This window comes from Erpetoichthys calabaricus, chromosome 6, assembly GCF_900747795.2.
Source record: "Erpetoichthys calabaricus chromosome 6, fErpCal1.3, whole genome shotgun sequence".
Classification (NCBI taxonomy): domain Eukaryota; kingdom Metazoa; phylum Chordata; class Cladistia; order Polypteriformes; family Polypteridae; genus Erpetoichthys; species Erpetoichthys calabaricus.
In genome coordinates, this window is record NC_041399.2 from 196,686,811 (window position 1) to 196,702,968 (window position 16,158).

General features: G+C 37.0%; 1 protein-coding gene across 1 annotated transcript in view; it reads left to right on the forward strand.

The window, feature by feature from the left end:
• Positions 1-15,871: 15,871 nt before the first annotated feature.
• Positions 15,872-16,158, forward strand: part of LOC114643159 (deleted in malignant brain tumors 1 protein-like) — a 153,303-nt gene continuing 153,016 nt past the window's right edge. The window contains exon 1 of the mRNA XM_051928800.1: positions 15,872-15,899. Within this exon, the coding sequence (XP_051784760.1) occupies positions 15,872-15,899 (28 nt within the window). The remainder of the gene's footprint in view (positions 15,900-16,158) is intronic.

Consider the following 16,158-nt stretch of genomic DNA (forward strand, 5'->3'; position numbering starts at 1 on the left):
TAGCATGCAAACAATTTTACATGTCTCTGATACTAACCTTGCTATCTTGGATAAAGATGTTTACTAAACAATTAATTGAAAAGCAAGTTTGACCAACTTATACTGATAATAATAATACCTAGCAGTAGAGTGTTGTACCGTGTTAGCCATAGATTGATACAGGAAAAAGCTAAAACTAAATAGATTACAAATGCAAGCTTTCAAGGCAGCTAAGTCCCCTTCATCAGGCAAGGTGTCAATAATAATACCTGCAAAGATGACAGCTGAAATTGCCACCAATAGGTGTCAGTAGTGTCAAATCTAATTATACTTAACAACTTTAGTTTTTGCTTTCTTTTGTAAGTCTGATTAGATAGATAGATAGATAGATAGATAGATAGATAGATAGATAGATAGATAGATAGATAGATAGATAGATAGATAGATAGATAGATAGATAGATAGATACTTTATTAATCCCAATGGGAAATTCACAATTAGCCATTGTTATTATAAAGCTCTCTGTATGAAAATGTGCTATGGAAATAAATGTTGATCACAATTAGAAACATTTATAACATACCGGTAATGTAAAAGGCACAAGCAATCTGCTATGATCATTTTGGAAAAAAAAAACTTTCAAAGATTTACAGAAATATAATTGCTAAAACTGAAGGTACATTTTTGTGCCAATGACCACGTAATGTTCTATATCGTGTATATGAGGCATGTTATTTAATAGAATATGTAAGCCTTTTATAAACTATTAGCTGTGTAAGCCCGTGCTGTAAAAAGCCCGGGGTCCTAGAAACTATTGAAATTGTCAGAAAAAAAAATTGAAATGTAGAGATGTCACGTAATTGAAAAGAACTACTCTGGGCATCTCTCTTCTAGGAGGATTCGTTTTGCCAACGTCCTCGCATTGCTTGTGCATTACAGGCTAAGCGACTATCTCTCTCTTCGGAGGTTTGGTTTTGCTGATGTGCTCACCTCACTTCTGTATTAGCGGCTAAGTGAGTTTTTGTTTCCTCGGAGGTGGAGTCCTTACTCCGACTCCACCTCTCACTTCCGGGCCGGACAGACAGACACACACATTTCCATGTGTAGACGTTTATATATAAGATTCAGTTGCTTCTGTTTATTTTTAAGAAATGGCTGCATACACTCTTCAAAATAAAGGTGCCAGAGTGTTCTGTCAGTGCGATGCTATAGGGGAACCAACTTTGGCTGCCAGAAGAACTATCCACGTGGGGATTTCAGAACGAATCCATAACAGGCTCCAAACAGTAAATTACCATGAACAGATGGTAACAGATTTGTGAAATACTAATGGGTCATAATTTTTAAAGAACTCCTGCTGCATAGGTCCAGTAACACAGGTTAAGTCCAGGCTTTTACTGTTCTACTAGGCAGTCTACCAAACATTAAAGATTTCATTTTTTTTCCTACAAATTAGGTCATTTTTCAAAGCACAAAAAACCTAATTCATATGCAAAGAACCCTTCCCAGAATGAAATGATGCTTTGTCAACCAAGGGTTCCATGAGGAACCACACAACCCAGTAAAGAACCATTAAATGCCACTAAAGAACCATTTTTGTTAAGAGAATGGAGTATGAACAATCTTAAAATTATCATTGCCAGGTATGGTATAGAAAAAGTGATACGGAGTGGTGGCTCTGAGCCTAGGGATCTGTACTGCCAATCGGAAGGTTGCCAGTTCGAATCTCGTAAATGCCAAAAGAAACTCTGCTCTGTTGGGCCCTTCAGCAAGGCCCTTAACCTGCAATTGCTGAGCACTTTGAGTAGTATGCAATGCAAAGAAACAGATTGTCTTGATGTATTTTATTTGAAAGGCCCAACTTAAAATAAAGGTCTATGAATTCCATGTACATGTCAATTTTCTGATAGGTTACACAATAAAAAATGTACAGCTGTGGTTGCAGGACAGGTGCACTGGAAATATAAGGTGCCCCTGAAATATGGAACCCCTAATTAGACATGTGTAGTACTATTGTGTGTGTACACAAAAATATCTCTTGTGCACATAAAAGTGTCTTGTGTGCACAAGATCTTCTTTGCCTGCACACAAGATGGTTTCATATGCGCATAAGAAATATGTTTTTGTTTTTTTTTTGTTAATTTCCTTTGGGAGCTCAGTAAAAAACAGCTTTATGTAAATATTATTCACATAAATGTCATGTATGCTGCAATGCCAGTGTCATGAATATTGTATGTTAAAAACTGCCTTGCGGATGCTGTTATATATTTGGAGAGAAGCTCACATTATTTGTGACACCCTGAACTTCTTTTAGGTGCATTTCCATATAAAGCAGAGAGCACCTACTGTGGTTGCCTTACCTATCTATCTGAGTTTCTGCATGAAACAACTCAGCTCCCAGTGGACTGATTTTGTCAAAGTTGGGCACACTTATTTTTCAACGAAGTTTGTTAGCCCAGTTCAATTTTCATTGAGATAAGTTGATTAGAGTGTGCTGTAAAAATTTTTTAAATTTCAAAATCTCCCAGTGGAGAGCATTGGTAAACAAACTTGTCAGACTCAAAACAGGGATTCATTCTCTGTGACTTCAATTAAGGATTAGTTTGCTGTTTCAAATTTTCTTCAAGAAAGGTCACTTTATTTGAAATGCTGGGGAGGTGCACATGCGAGCCACTTGTCACATTACTTATAAACGTAAACCCATCATTGCAAGCTAAAAAAAGAAAAGAAAAGAAAAGAGACTCGTACAGGCTTCACAGAAGTGTCATTCCAAGCCATCTGCATTTGTGTAAATTTGACAGGTTTTAATTTAATGCATGTGTTTTGAGCGCATCATGCACTTGCATGGAAAATAAATGCCAGACAGATACCATAAAAGAATCATACTGATGCTGGACATTTATAGACATCTCCATAATGAAGTATTATATAAACAGCAGATACAGTAAGTGACATAATTAATAGTTAAAAGTTCACTCTAACAAAAAAATTAAAAAAAAAAACAATAAAACAAATAGATAACAAACCGAGTCGATTAAATAAATAATGGGTAGGGAAAGGAAGTTGTATGTGAATTTTTGAAGTTGGTGGAATTTTCTGTTTTGGAACTCAAGCAGTATAGTGTTGTAGAGTTTGTGAATGTTCTGTGTGCTACTGTATGTGTTTTGTTGTCTTAAACAAACAAACAAACAAATAAATAAATAAATAGCAATGGGAATTCATACAGTATCTTGGTTCTTTATCTTCAATATGGAAGTCAGTTAGTTTAGCACCTGCCAGGGTGTAGCCAAAGCAGAAAGAAGTAGAGGAAGGATCAGGAGGCTAAAAATAATCAAATTGAGATAGAAAAGCTTGCATGTGGTGAGAACAGGAAGAGAGAGACTCATTAACTTGGTGTTTCTAGGCCACTTATTGAGGTTAGGATACAAGAATTTATGTAAACAGCTGAATTAATGAAGAAGCTAACAGTGTTGGAGGTAACCAGTTACACTAGTTGTACATTTGTTTAGAATTGCTGTGTTATTGTGTCGCTGGCTACATCACATTAAGTCTGATACTTCAATTCCTGCCTCTACCTCATTATACCATCCTAATGAAGTCACCCAATCTGCCTCTGTCAAAATTATATGTATACAATATGTAAGCCATTGCACCACAAAGTAGTTCTATATTTGTAAAACACCTTAGAATTGTGCTGATCGTACAAAGACACTACATACTATGAAAAAGCATTTACTTTTTATTAAATATTGATTACTTTTTTTCATTGTGTTGTACATAATGTCGAAGCTTGTTTCCTGGGTTGATCAATTTTAAGAATATGTGATGGGCTGCATGTTTTAAGGACATGTAAGCCAGAGTTTCATTGTGCACTGTAGACCTATCTATATTACTACCACTACTGCCACTGTACATATGGAAAAGAGAAACTGGTAAAAATGTAAAAGGGTTTAAAGCCTATCAGCAGAAAATCTTGACTTATTTGCAACATACTAAACCATCACCTGAATGTATGCTAAGTGGAAGGTTTACAAAAATAAAGATGCACCACATTTATAAGAAGTGACTGCAAAGACTTAAAGCCACATCCCTTTGCTAAAAGACTGCGATTTAACCACCACACCACAGGTAGATCTGCAAACTGGGTTAGCCTGATACTGTAAGTTACCAGAAAAGAAACCAAAGCATGCATCAACTCCCAAGCATTACATCTGTTGGTAAAAATAGTGAATATGTTCGACACACTGAGCACAGAACATCAGGGGAAGTATTAAAAGAAAATTCAATTGTAAAGCCTAGATGTTCAAATCAAGAATACAAATGTTCTCAATGGGTCAAAAACACAAATGTCCAAGGGCTCTTGAAAATGTTACTAGACAGATTTGTGGGCATGCTGCGTAACATATCTTAAAGGAATGCTCCATCCAAAATTACTTTTATTTTGCTGTGTTATTTACTGCATGTGTATTGTAGTAAAGACTGAGGAATTTTTTAATTTTATGTTTTCATGGGGAATGAAGACAAAAAAGTAGCCTCTTTAAGGTAGTAGGGAATGGTTCTATAATTGACATAAGTCACCAGACATAACAACAAAAGACATCTGACAAATAAGAGGAGAACATCCAGTCCATCAGGTTTGTTTGTTCATCCAGATAATTCATAGGAATTTAGCAGGAGTGCATTGTTGGAAAGAAAAAGAACTCTTTATAGTGTCATTATTGTCATATACTGTATTTATTTGCTGTTGTTCGCACCATGCTACTGTTGTTAATCTATGAGAGACAAGTAAGAATTTCATTGTAATATGTAAACATAATTACATGCTCTTTTCTTCACTGCTAAATGTTTGTTCTTATTTCTTAATTCACATGCCTTTTGCAACATTTGCTTAATACATCTCTGCTAATTGCCAGTTTCAGCAAGCTGAGCAGCAGGTTATACAAGTAAAATGACAGGGTATATTTATATAGAGCTTGGTGCATGTCTAGATGCTAACACATTTTAACCTGTGGGAGATAATAAGATTGTTCCAGTCTTGAGGTAATTCCATTTGTGAGATAGAGTGTCAAGTTCAGGCTGTAGCTATGATGTCACATATAATTTCAAGACTGATCACATAGAAACATGAACAGTAGCTGGAAGAATTCAAAGATCAGCATGAAGGAGCTGAATGTCTACAATTAAGGAAAGTGTAATCAGTCAGTACTGTTTCAGTAATCCATCCATACATTCATTTTTGGTAACAGAAATTTAGAGTCTTTCCCTACATCCCTAAGTGCAAGGCTGAAACCAAACCAGTCTATCATGGGGAATATTCCTGAATATAGACCCACGATCACTCATACAGGACCAATTTAGAACTGTCAACAAACCTGACCTCAACAAATTGGAGATGTTGGAGGAAAAGTAAAGAACTTGCAGAAAAATGAACATGACTACTAGGAAGAACATGGAAAATTCCAAGAGTCAGAGAGGAGAGTTTGATCACAGGAGTGTAGAGCTTTAAGCTGGCAGCAATGTCACGCAACTCTGGTTAAATATGTGTATTATATTTAGATTAATTTTATATAAACTACAACACATAAACCTTAAAAGATTCCATGACTGAAATGTTGTGTAAGAAACTCCAGTTTTCAAACATGAATGTATTATCGTCTCTCCTGTAAGAAGGAACGCAGTATCACACACGAGCGCTTGGGAGTCAACCAAAGGGACCAGAAAACGACAATTCCACGCCAGGCCAGGGGGTGGTGGGGTGCACTGAACCTCTCTCTTTTCTCTCCACAGACCAAACACGAGAAATCCTTCCTGTCCCGGCACCGAGGATGTCACTTCCTGTGATCCAGCTATAAAAACCCCTCATCCTCCATTCTTAAACAGTTCTGTTCTGGACTCTAACCAGTACACATTGTACTTTACTTTAAAGCCTTTTGCAGCCAGTGAAACTATACGGGTGGCTGTCCCAAACCTTCGTTGTGTGTCCAGCTGTTTCTTTCACAGCAGACAACTCTGAAGTGTTGGGGCTCCCGTAGGCAAAACACAGCCTGCTCACAGATCACTATCTTTGAAACAATTGTGAACAAAATGCTTAGCAGCAACTGGCTACCCTCAAAAGATTTGCAAAAAAATACTCAAACAGGGGCCAGGAGAGCCTGCTTCGGCTAGATTACCTATATCAAAAGCTATGTGTAATTAAGTACCCTCAAAACAGTTTCTGTAATACAATTACTTGGTAACTGACTATACAAAAATTAGCAATAGTTACATCAGTTTAAATTGGATAACTGATAAATTCCCATGGCCTGGTTACTTTTCAGTTAAATTACTATTAACTAATGAGAAACACATTGAATGCAAAGTCTAAGCCCCTGTTTTACATCTTCTTACAAGCATATACAGACTGGTTAGTTTATCTGGGCTTTAACATATACAGTAAATCCTTGCTATCTTTGGATTCTGTTCCCTCAGATTTGATTATTCACTTCTATAAAAGTGAATCTCATTTTTTCTGACTCAATTTTTCGGCCATAAGCAGCACTGAAAAGCGTCTCTATTTCCTTTGGCAGCTGAAGAAGGCAAGACTACTTCCCTCCTTTCCTACCAAATTTTACAGGGGTACCATCAAGAACATTCTGACCAGCTGCATCACTGTATGCTTTGGGAACTGAAGTGACTCTGACCATAATGTCCTACAACATATAGTGTACACAGGAAAAAAGATCATTCAGACCTCTCTGCCCTGCATGAAAGACATCTTTATATAGCATTGCATCCACAAAGCCTGTAACGTTGTGAAGGACATCTCCCATCCCTCCCACCGACTCTCTCTCTGACTTCTACCTGGCAGAAGGTATTGCCCTTTTGCCCTCACATCTGCTCCTAGCAACATATTTCTATGCAGTACATTTGTTACACTTGTTAATATTGTTGTATTTTATCATTTGTTTTTATTATTTAACTAGGGGGCTCCACCCCCTGCTCGCTTCGCTCGCCAACCCCTGTGTTTGGTTTACCGGATATACAATACAATTTATTTTTTGTATAGCCCAAAATCACACAAGAAGTGCCGCAATGGGCTTTAACAGGCCCTGCCTCTTGACAGCCCCCCAGCCTTGACCCTCTAAGAAGACCAGAAAAAACTCCCAAAAAAAACCCTTATAGGGAAAAAATGGAAGAAATCTAGGGAAAAACAGTTCAAAGAGAGACCCCTTTCCAGGTAGGTTGGGCGTGCAGTGGGTGTCCAAAAGAAGGGGGTCAATACAATACAGTACAATACATAGAACAGAATAAATCCTCAATACAGTATGAAAATAAAAATTCTAGAAGTACGGAGTAGAATTTCACATTAGATGATATCACATAATATGATTTGGATTTGTTTTAAGTCCTGGAGACCTCATTCATCAAGCTGCCTCCCCCATTTTGCCATTCCACATCTGAAATAGCGCTAATCCGATGAAAGGACCCCTCATTCCCACGTCCCCATTCATCAGGGATGACTTTACCTTAGGCAGACAATCTACAATTTAAAGAGATTTTTATTTTCTTGTGAACTGTTACATATGCATTATTTTCACTTTTACTTTAAAAACTTTTGTAAAAACAATACTTGTTTCTTTATTTCCTGCGAGGTTACATCTCTTTCTTCCCAGACATATAATACTGCTCGTGTTGTGAAGGGTGTTGCGGCTGAACACACGCTAAGGATATGCTTTTGGATCATTTGTTGTCTTTTTGCTGCTTGCTAGCTGCCTCTTCTGCCTGTCGCATGTCGTTGTTTTAAGAGCTGGGAACACACGATGCTTGCCTGCCAAAAGCAATCCAACAACTGCTAGCTTAGAGGTCTGTTGACTTGTTTTAAATGATGGCTCACTGCCTGGTCTCGCGTGATGTTGTAAAAGCAATACCTGTCTTTTATTTCTGGCCGTGGGCGTGGTTGAATTCTTTCTTGCAGGATGTATAAAGCTGCTCACGTTTGGTTGGAGTAGCTGCTGTCGCGCTGCCCTTCGATCTTTTTAAAGCCTGTACAGCCGCTGTCCTTTTTGCTATGGCCCTGGGACAATCTCTTTGCACCAAGTCTCATGTTTACGGTCCCCGCGAGACGCACCATGGCAAGTCTCCTTGGTCTTGCGGGTCTTTAAAATGTCTTTTGAGATTATCACGTATCGTAACCTTGCATTTGCTTTCCATTCCAGGATTTTCTTTTATATATAGAGAGATTAATACTACCTATTTCAAATTACAGTATGTCTATTGTGAGAAATGGCCGGCAGTGTATCCTGGCCAATACCCCCATGCTGCTAGGTGGAGTCCTCCCTGCAACATGGAGGTGCCCCGAATTCCCGCAGGGCATCATGGACATTGGAGTTTTCCTTCACAGCCCTGCTGGATACCGTGGGGGCTGCCAGGGGACGCTGCAGGGAGGCACAAGGATTTATATTTTCACTATAGCTTCCGGGCTGAAGAAAAAGAAGAGTTTTGATCTGACCCGGAAGTGCTAGGAAGTCACGTGGACTGAGGGACAGAGGCACTTCTGGGTCAAAGGGTTTAAAAGGACTGTGGGAGATCCCAGCAGTGAGCTGAGTTAGGAGGAAGGGTGACTGAGATGCTAGGAGTGGAGGATTGTGATTAGTGTATTTATGATTATTGATATATTGAGTATTGTGGGGTAGAGGGTGCTTTGTGCACATTTTTGTTATAATAGATTAATCTTTGGTCTTTTACCTGGTGTCTGACGTGTGGTCTGAGGGTTCAAGGGGACGACAGCGTCCCCTATCTGTCACACTATCTATTCACTTATGTAATATGTATGTATCTTTTATTTATAGTATATCATAGTTCTTTACTTCTCTTGCAATTGTCATATCTTTACCTGTTTTGCACTGTCCTGAGAAACATTGTTTTGTGCCACTTTATGCTGCAATATGTTGTATGGATTCTATAACAATAAAGCCACTTGACTTGAACAATAAAAATCAACTGACATATAATTATATTGTGTCTCTGTTGTTTATTTCAAGCATCTTGGAGAACTTGCCCCAGTTCCTCTTTAGGCTTCGACTATTTCACTTAGTTCTGTCTCTTCAGGCAATTCTAGACAACTTCGAATGATGGTGAAATTGGGGGCCTGTAGTTGAATTGAATCCGTGCTTTTTTTGTAAACATAAAGGTGGCAATACTCATACATTGTGTTTGGATCAAGTCTGAGGTACTGTGAAGGAATATGGAAGCCGACAGTCCTAGCGCTACATATTTTGTTATTTGGTAAAAAAACGTTTAAAATTTGAAATTGAAAATATAATTAAATATAATAAGCTAGCCAACCCACGGCGTAGCATATGCCGCATAATTATGTATTGATGGGTGACCACTTCCTGAACGACACAGTTGTCAGTACTTGTAGTCACAGTTGAGAAACGCTTTTTTAATGTCTTTTAAGCACAGGGGAAACAATGAACATGCGAAACATCCGTAATGTAATAAGCCACCAAGAAAAGTAACATTGCAACAATGCTATCTGGTTTGGGCTGCTTTTGCAGTGTTACCGCTTGTGCATATTAAATCTTGATATCCTTCGAGTAACTAACTAACTAACACCCACCCACACACACACACAGCTTGTGTAGAAGGTCAGCTGCTGAGAGAGCGTCTCGACTGTTGCAGGGCCTGCATCGGTGAAGCAGGTGAGACGCTAATGAAACAGAGGCACAGGGCTTATTGGTTTTTAAAGACTGCTTCCTTCATTGTGTTTTGAGAGGGAAACATACAATTGTCCGTGACTTACAATTGGAGGACCGCCTTACAGGAGGTTTTCCTTCACATGCTTGTAGACCTCTTTTTTCTTCAAATATATATTACAGCGTATTTGTATTCCTTTTTTAGCATCTTTTAACACAAACAGCCAATCAGATACATTTTCTTTTTTGGTCACTATTTAAAAAGTTAACTCAGTAACATTTCAAACATTGCCCAAGCACACTCAATTTTTATACACATTTCCACACCATAGTGATATTTAATACAATCCGAAGACATTTCTGAATAGTCCAAAGCAGATGAAAAAGCCCACTTCCATAATCCTGCCATAAATAATAAACAAAATATGCTCCCCTATTTAAATAAGAGCAGTGGATTGATGGATAAACAGTTCAAAGGCTCTTGAAATAGTACAATGAAGTAATTTATGAAGGAAAAGAGTGGAAACCACCAATTAAAATGACACAGATACTTTTGAGCAGATTGCAATGTATTTTGTGAGATCATTGCTATGTGGAAATAAATATATCTACTGATTGTCAGTGCCTTTGGAATAATCCATGGCATCCTGTGATACTGAACTGGAATAAATGATTTATTATTATTAAGCAAAACTGGTATTTTTTCATTTAGAAATAATGGATCAAAGCATACAACATTACATAAACCACACTATATCAGATTAATAAGGTACTGTCTATTTGCAACTTTTGATGGTAAAGAAAGACCTTTTACAATGATCACATAAAGTCACAAGACATTAACTCTCATGCAAATTAAATTCTTGTTAGCTCACAGCCTGGCACATTATATTGCAGCATGAAATATCAGATCAGAAAGTTCAAAATCAATTTTTCCTCTAATGAAGAAAAAAAAGTGGGATATTATGATTGTCACATTGATATCCTTTAACACCATGACTTTCAAATGTCGTACTTTAGCCCTACATAATGCACACTGGGTGGCACGGTGGCGCAGTGGGTAGCGCTGTTGCCTTGCAGTTAGGAGACCTGGGTTCGCTTCCTGGGATCCTCCCTTCGTGGAGTTTGCATGTTCTCTCCGTGTCTGCATGGGTTTCCTCCCACAGTCCAAAGACATGCAGGTTAGGTGCATTGGAGGTCCTAAATTCTCTCTAGTGTTGGTGTGCGTGTGGGCTGTCGCCCTGCCCAGGGATTTGTTCGTGCCTTGCACCCTGTGGTTTTCTGGAGCATTTTCATGTGCCTCCTTCATGATGTGTGTAAGTAGCGAAATGTCAATTATTTTCTAATTCTATACCCAAGTGTATGTCTAAAACTAGGCTTAAAGAGTTTAATCGTTCAAGCACGTATTTGTTTTGAGATAAAATAGAATTGCAGCACAACACACATTTGATTTTAAAAACTCTAAAATGTTTGATCCTGTATTGTTAAAAGTCAAAAATGTAAAACTATTAAGAAATGAGTATTTTTGTACAGTAATTGACAAGTCCTTTAAGTACATTTTAATAACTTTTATGCACACTGTTGAACCCTTTTGCAATTTACTGTATACTGTTTTTCATTATTATCTGGCAAATCATGTTTTTCATGATGTCAAAGTTAATTTTTGATTTCAAAATGTTCTTGTTTATTTTTTGCTAAATTACAACTATTAATAAAAATTCCAACACACAGCCTAAGTGAGAGACAACATTGGAGTGCAGCTTCTAGCACGGCTGCCTTCAAAGCTCCAGAATGCTGGCTTCAGCTATCAACCTGGACACTATCCATGTGCAATCTGTACATCACTGTCGTGTTTTTATTCAGCTACTTTATTTTCCTCCAGCATTCCAAAGATATGAAAGTTGGGTTATGAACGAGTGTGACTTTATGAGTTAAATTTGTTCTGTGATAAACTTTCAGCCTATTCCAAAAATCCTTTCTTCTTTGGCACAAAGCTGTTGAGATTGCATCCAGCTCCCCTACAATCCCGCACTGACATTAGTCGTTTCAGAAAGTTCACAGATAAATATTTAAAATTTGCCTAAAACATGTATTCCATTGAAAAATATTTTTTAATAAAAGAGATATTGCATTATTTTGCTGTAAAACAACCTCGTTGTCCACCTCAAATAGTGATATGGACTCTAACTGCAAAATCTGAAGATGTTTCAGTTAAACATGTGCATCAAGTTCACACTGGCACTGTGTCAAGCCATGAAAGGCAGGACTCCGGTATCTACTGTGTTATCTCATCCTGCTGATTTTCAGCACAGGTGCTTCCCATTCAGCCGAGAATACAAAGTGAGTTTTTAGAACAAATCTTTTTCTCTATAATAATGTTTTCATTTAAATTTCTCTTGATTGTACTTAATGCAAAGTACTTTCAAACATTGTCCACCGCAATTGGAATTCCAAGGGACCACTAATAAAATTAGAAAGCAAGCATCAATGACACATTGTTTTGGAAGATGATTCTTACAAATGTTATTTAATTGCACAATGTGCTGGAAAGCAGAATCTACACATGGCCTTTATACTAACACAAAAAATAACAGACATTTATTTATATGCAAAACTGAAATAGTAGTTTGCTAATAGCTTATTAAATTTGAAAAAAGGTTTTCTAGCATCTGATAGTGAGTAATTATGCTCAGTTGCCAATATCCATTAATATTACTGCACTCATATATTGCATTATATATAGTCAGAATTTATAATATATTTGGGTTCTGCTCATGTATCTACAGCTGCATCTTACATCTTGTTCATATATGGTGATTTTAGGCAAGCCTTGGTATTATTGGCTGAAAAAAATTCAAACCACAGTTCCAAACATGGTAACAAAGAAAGACAACACATGCAGATATATATTTTAACCCTGATTTATTCCCAGCTCCATCAGTTGTTCACTGATAATTCTGAGTCAAAGTTTATAAGCAATAATTTAGGTGCCAAATGTGGGCTTTGTGGAGCATCTTCATGTGCCTCCTTCATGATGTGCGTAAGTAGCGAAATGTCAATTATTTTCTAATTCTATACCAAGTGTATGTCTAAAACTAGGCTTAAAGAGTTTAATCGTTCAAGCACGTATTTGTTTTGAGATAAAATAGAATTGCAGCACAATACGTATTTGATTTTGAAAACTCTTAAATATTTGATCCTGTATTGTTAAAAGTCAAAGATGTAAAACTATTAAGAAATGAGTATTTCTGTAAAACTGTATCTTTTTTCATTTTAATAACTTTTATGTAATGATTTTAAATTTTCAAGATTAACCTGTCAATTATATTCAGTTATATCACAAGCAAACAGTTCATGCACAAACACTGTTCTAATTTAGTTGGGCAAAAACACATAAATATTGTAACAGCAATAAATACACACACTTCTTCCAAAATTGTAACTTGTCCTCATCATTAATTTTTCTTGACTTTGCATTAAAACAGTTTTCACATATTTACAGGTATTTTCAGTAACGACAATTTATACTGTAAGTTAAAGACAGTAGACATTTTTGCTGTTTTTTAACAGTTAGGAATTAATGTTTTTTTTTAAATTCAACATATTACTACATCTCTGCTACACTAGAAAACATATTATAGCTCTTTTTTAACTTAAGAGAAAAAGTTTAACTAGTTACCCGATAAAGACAATGGATCAACCTGACTTTTCATACAACTATAAAAACAATTTAAACAACAATTTTTAAAAAATTTTCTAACTTTCTAAATATAAATTCCAGGCTATTTTGAAGGAATCAGAAGAGAGAAAAAAAGATTACAGCCAACAAATATGTAGCTTGTACTTGGGTTGTTTTTTTAGAACATTAGAACACTAGGCTCGCCAGTCCTATCCACTTATTTCTTCCAAAAAAACATCAAGTTGAGTTTTGAAAGTCCCTAAAGTCCTACTGTCTACCACACTACTTGGTCACTTATTCCAAGTGTCTGTTGTTCTTTGTGTAAAGAAAAACTTCCTAATGTTTGTGCAAAATTTACCCTTAACAAGTTTCTAACTGTATCCCCGTGTTCTTGCTGCGCTCATTTTAAAGTCACAGTCTCGATCCACTGGACTGATTCCCTTCACAATTTTAAACACTTCAATCATGTCTCCTCTTGATCTTCTTTTGCTTAAACTGTAAAGGTTCAGCTCTTTTAATCTTTCCTCATAACATATCCCCTGTAACCCTGGAATCAACCTAGTTACTCTTCTCTGGACTTTTTCTATGTCCTTTTTGTAGCCTGGAGATTAAAACTCTACACAGTACTTCAGATGAGGCCTCACCAGCACATTATAAAGGTTGAGCAGAACTTCTTTGGACTTGTACTCTACACATTAGGGCGCTATATAACCTGACATTCTGTTTGCCTTCTCAATGTCTTCTGAACACTGTCTGGAAGTTGATAGCTTAGAGTCCACTATGAATCCTAAATTCTTCATATAAGGTGTACTCTCAATTTTCCGACCGCTCATTGTGTATTCAAACCTAACATTTTTACTTCCTATGTGTAATTCTTTACATTTTCTGACATTAAATTTCATCTGCCACAAATCTGTCCAAGGCTGTATGCTCTCCAAGTCCTTCTGTAATGATATAACGGATTCCAGATTATCAGCCAATCCACTTATCTTGGTATCATCTGCAAACTTGACCAGCTTGACACTTATATTCCTATCTAAATAATTTATATATATTAAAAATAGCAGCGGCCCTAGCACTGACCCCTGTGGAACACCACTCTTAACATTGTCCAATTCTGATGAGGTCCCTCGCACCATCACCCTCTGCTTCCTGTGTTTGAGCCAATTCTGTACCCTTCTAAAAACATCACCCTGAACTCCCACTTCTTTGAATTTGATGCCCAACCTCTCATGCGGCACCTTATCAAATGCTTTCTGATTATGAAATGCTTTTCACTTTAACTAACATTATAAATTTGGAAGACTGCCTTTTTTCAGCTTAAAATATTCTTTAAATGATATCAAAAAATGAAAAATGAAACATGAACATACTTATGCCATGGAACAATTGTAATCAAAAAATCAACAATTCTTTTCAAAACTGTGCCTTTCACTGAATTTGATATCTCGCAGAAATGGCTTGTGGTAGAGAAATTCCAAATTCAGAAATTAATATAGTGTGCCTAGATCTATAAAATACACCTGCCTTTTCATGCCAGCGGAGTTTGGTTCAGACCAGTGTAAAATATCTATCCATTTCTGGAGGCGATTTTGCGGGGGGATCCAGTTTATTTCAGGGCCTGCTTAAACACACTGGACAAGTTTATGGCTGTAAAATAATTTTATACCCATATTTTTGTGTGGACCACATTACCTTGAGAAAAAACCCATACAGACACTGACAGATGCGGACACCTTGACAGTGACCAGTAAAAAGTGAAAACCAATTGGCTGCAAAACTGGCTACATTTTTTGTGCAAGTTAGAACAGCATCATACTCTCGTCCTGACATATAACACATCCAGATATTACGATTGATTCTTCTTTTGTTGCAAATTCAGTTTTTCTACAAATCAGTTATTTCATTTTCAAATCTGGCTTTGGAAACATCAAACCTGTCTGTGAGTGATGAAATACATGTTACTTGTCATTAAATATTATTCATTGGGATTAGTGGTTTTAGGTCATTGAAACTACCATTAAATTCACATGTCCCTCACTTGAAAGTTCAGCAAGATATTTGGTGAACTCCATTGGGTGGAAAGCAGTGCTTTACAGCTGACCAACCTAGCCATTCAAAGATTAAAAATGACATAAATCACCTTCTTGAAGCTGTTGTTGATAGAGAAATGGCTTTTCCTGAAAGGCCAAAATATTTCTAACATGAACAGGGAGAACATTCTTGTTTCCTTGTAACTTGATATTGAAAAGCAAGATCCAGCATCAGTTTCATCACGGACATATGCCAGATCACAGTGCTCTCTCTGTTGAATAAACTGCAGAATTACTGGAAGCAAATCAGAATCTTAATAAAATATTACCTCAGGTTAACCATTGAAGCAGTAGTAGTAATATGAGATTGTAATAGTGCATTTCATATTCTTCTGCTAAATAATAAAACTGTTGGTGCTTTAATGATTGCCCTCATATGTAATTTACAATCCTAACTATCTTTTCCATCACCACTATCAGATTTACTTTTTCCAGTCTGCAACATGATTGTTGTTGATGGAGAATGCCAGGGTATGCAGAAAAGTTGTGTACCCCAGTGTCGTTTTTCAGTAACACTGTAAAACCCTTTACCTTCCAGACCATTGATGGAGCAACATGAGTAATAAGCAGACACCAGTTTTTATTTTCTAGTATTTTTGAGAGCAATGTTTTAGGAATATAATAGCAGTGTGAGGGAGAACCCCTTGGTGTTTCAAGGACACTGGTAGACCGGTGGAAGAGGGGTTTTAGAGTGTGATGTCTCGGTTCAGGTTTGACGACTCATTTGCAA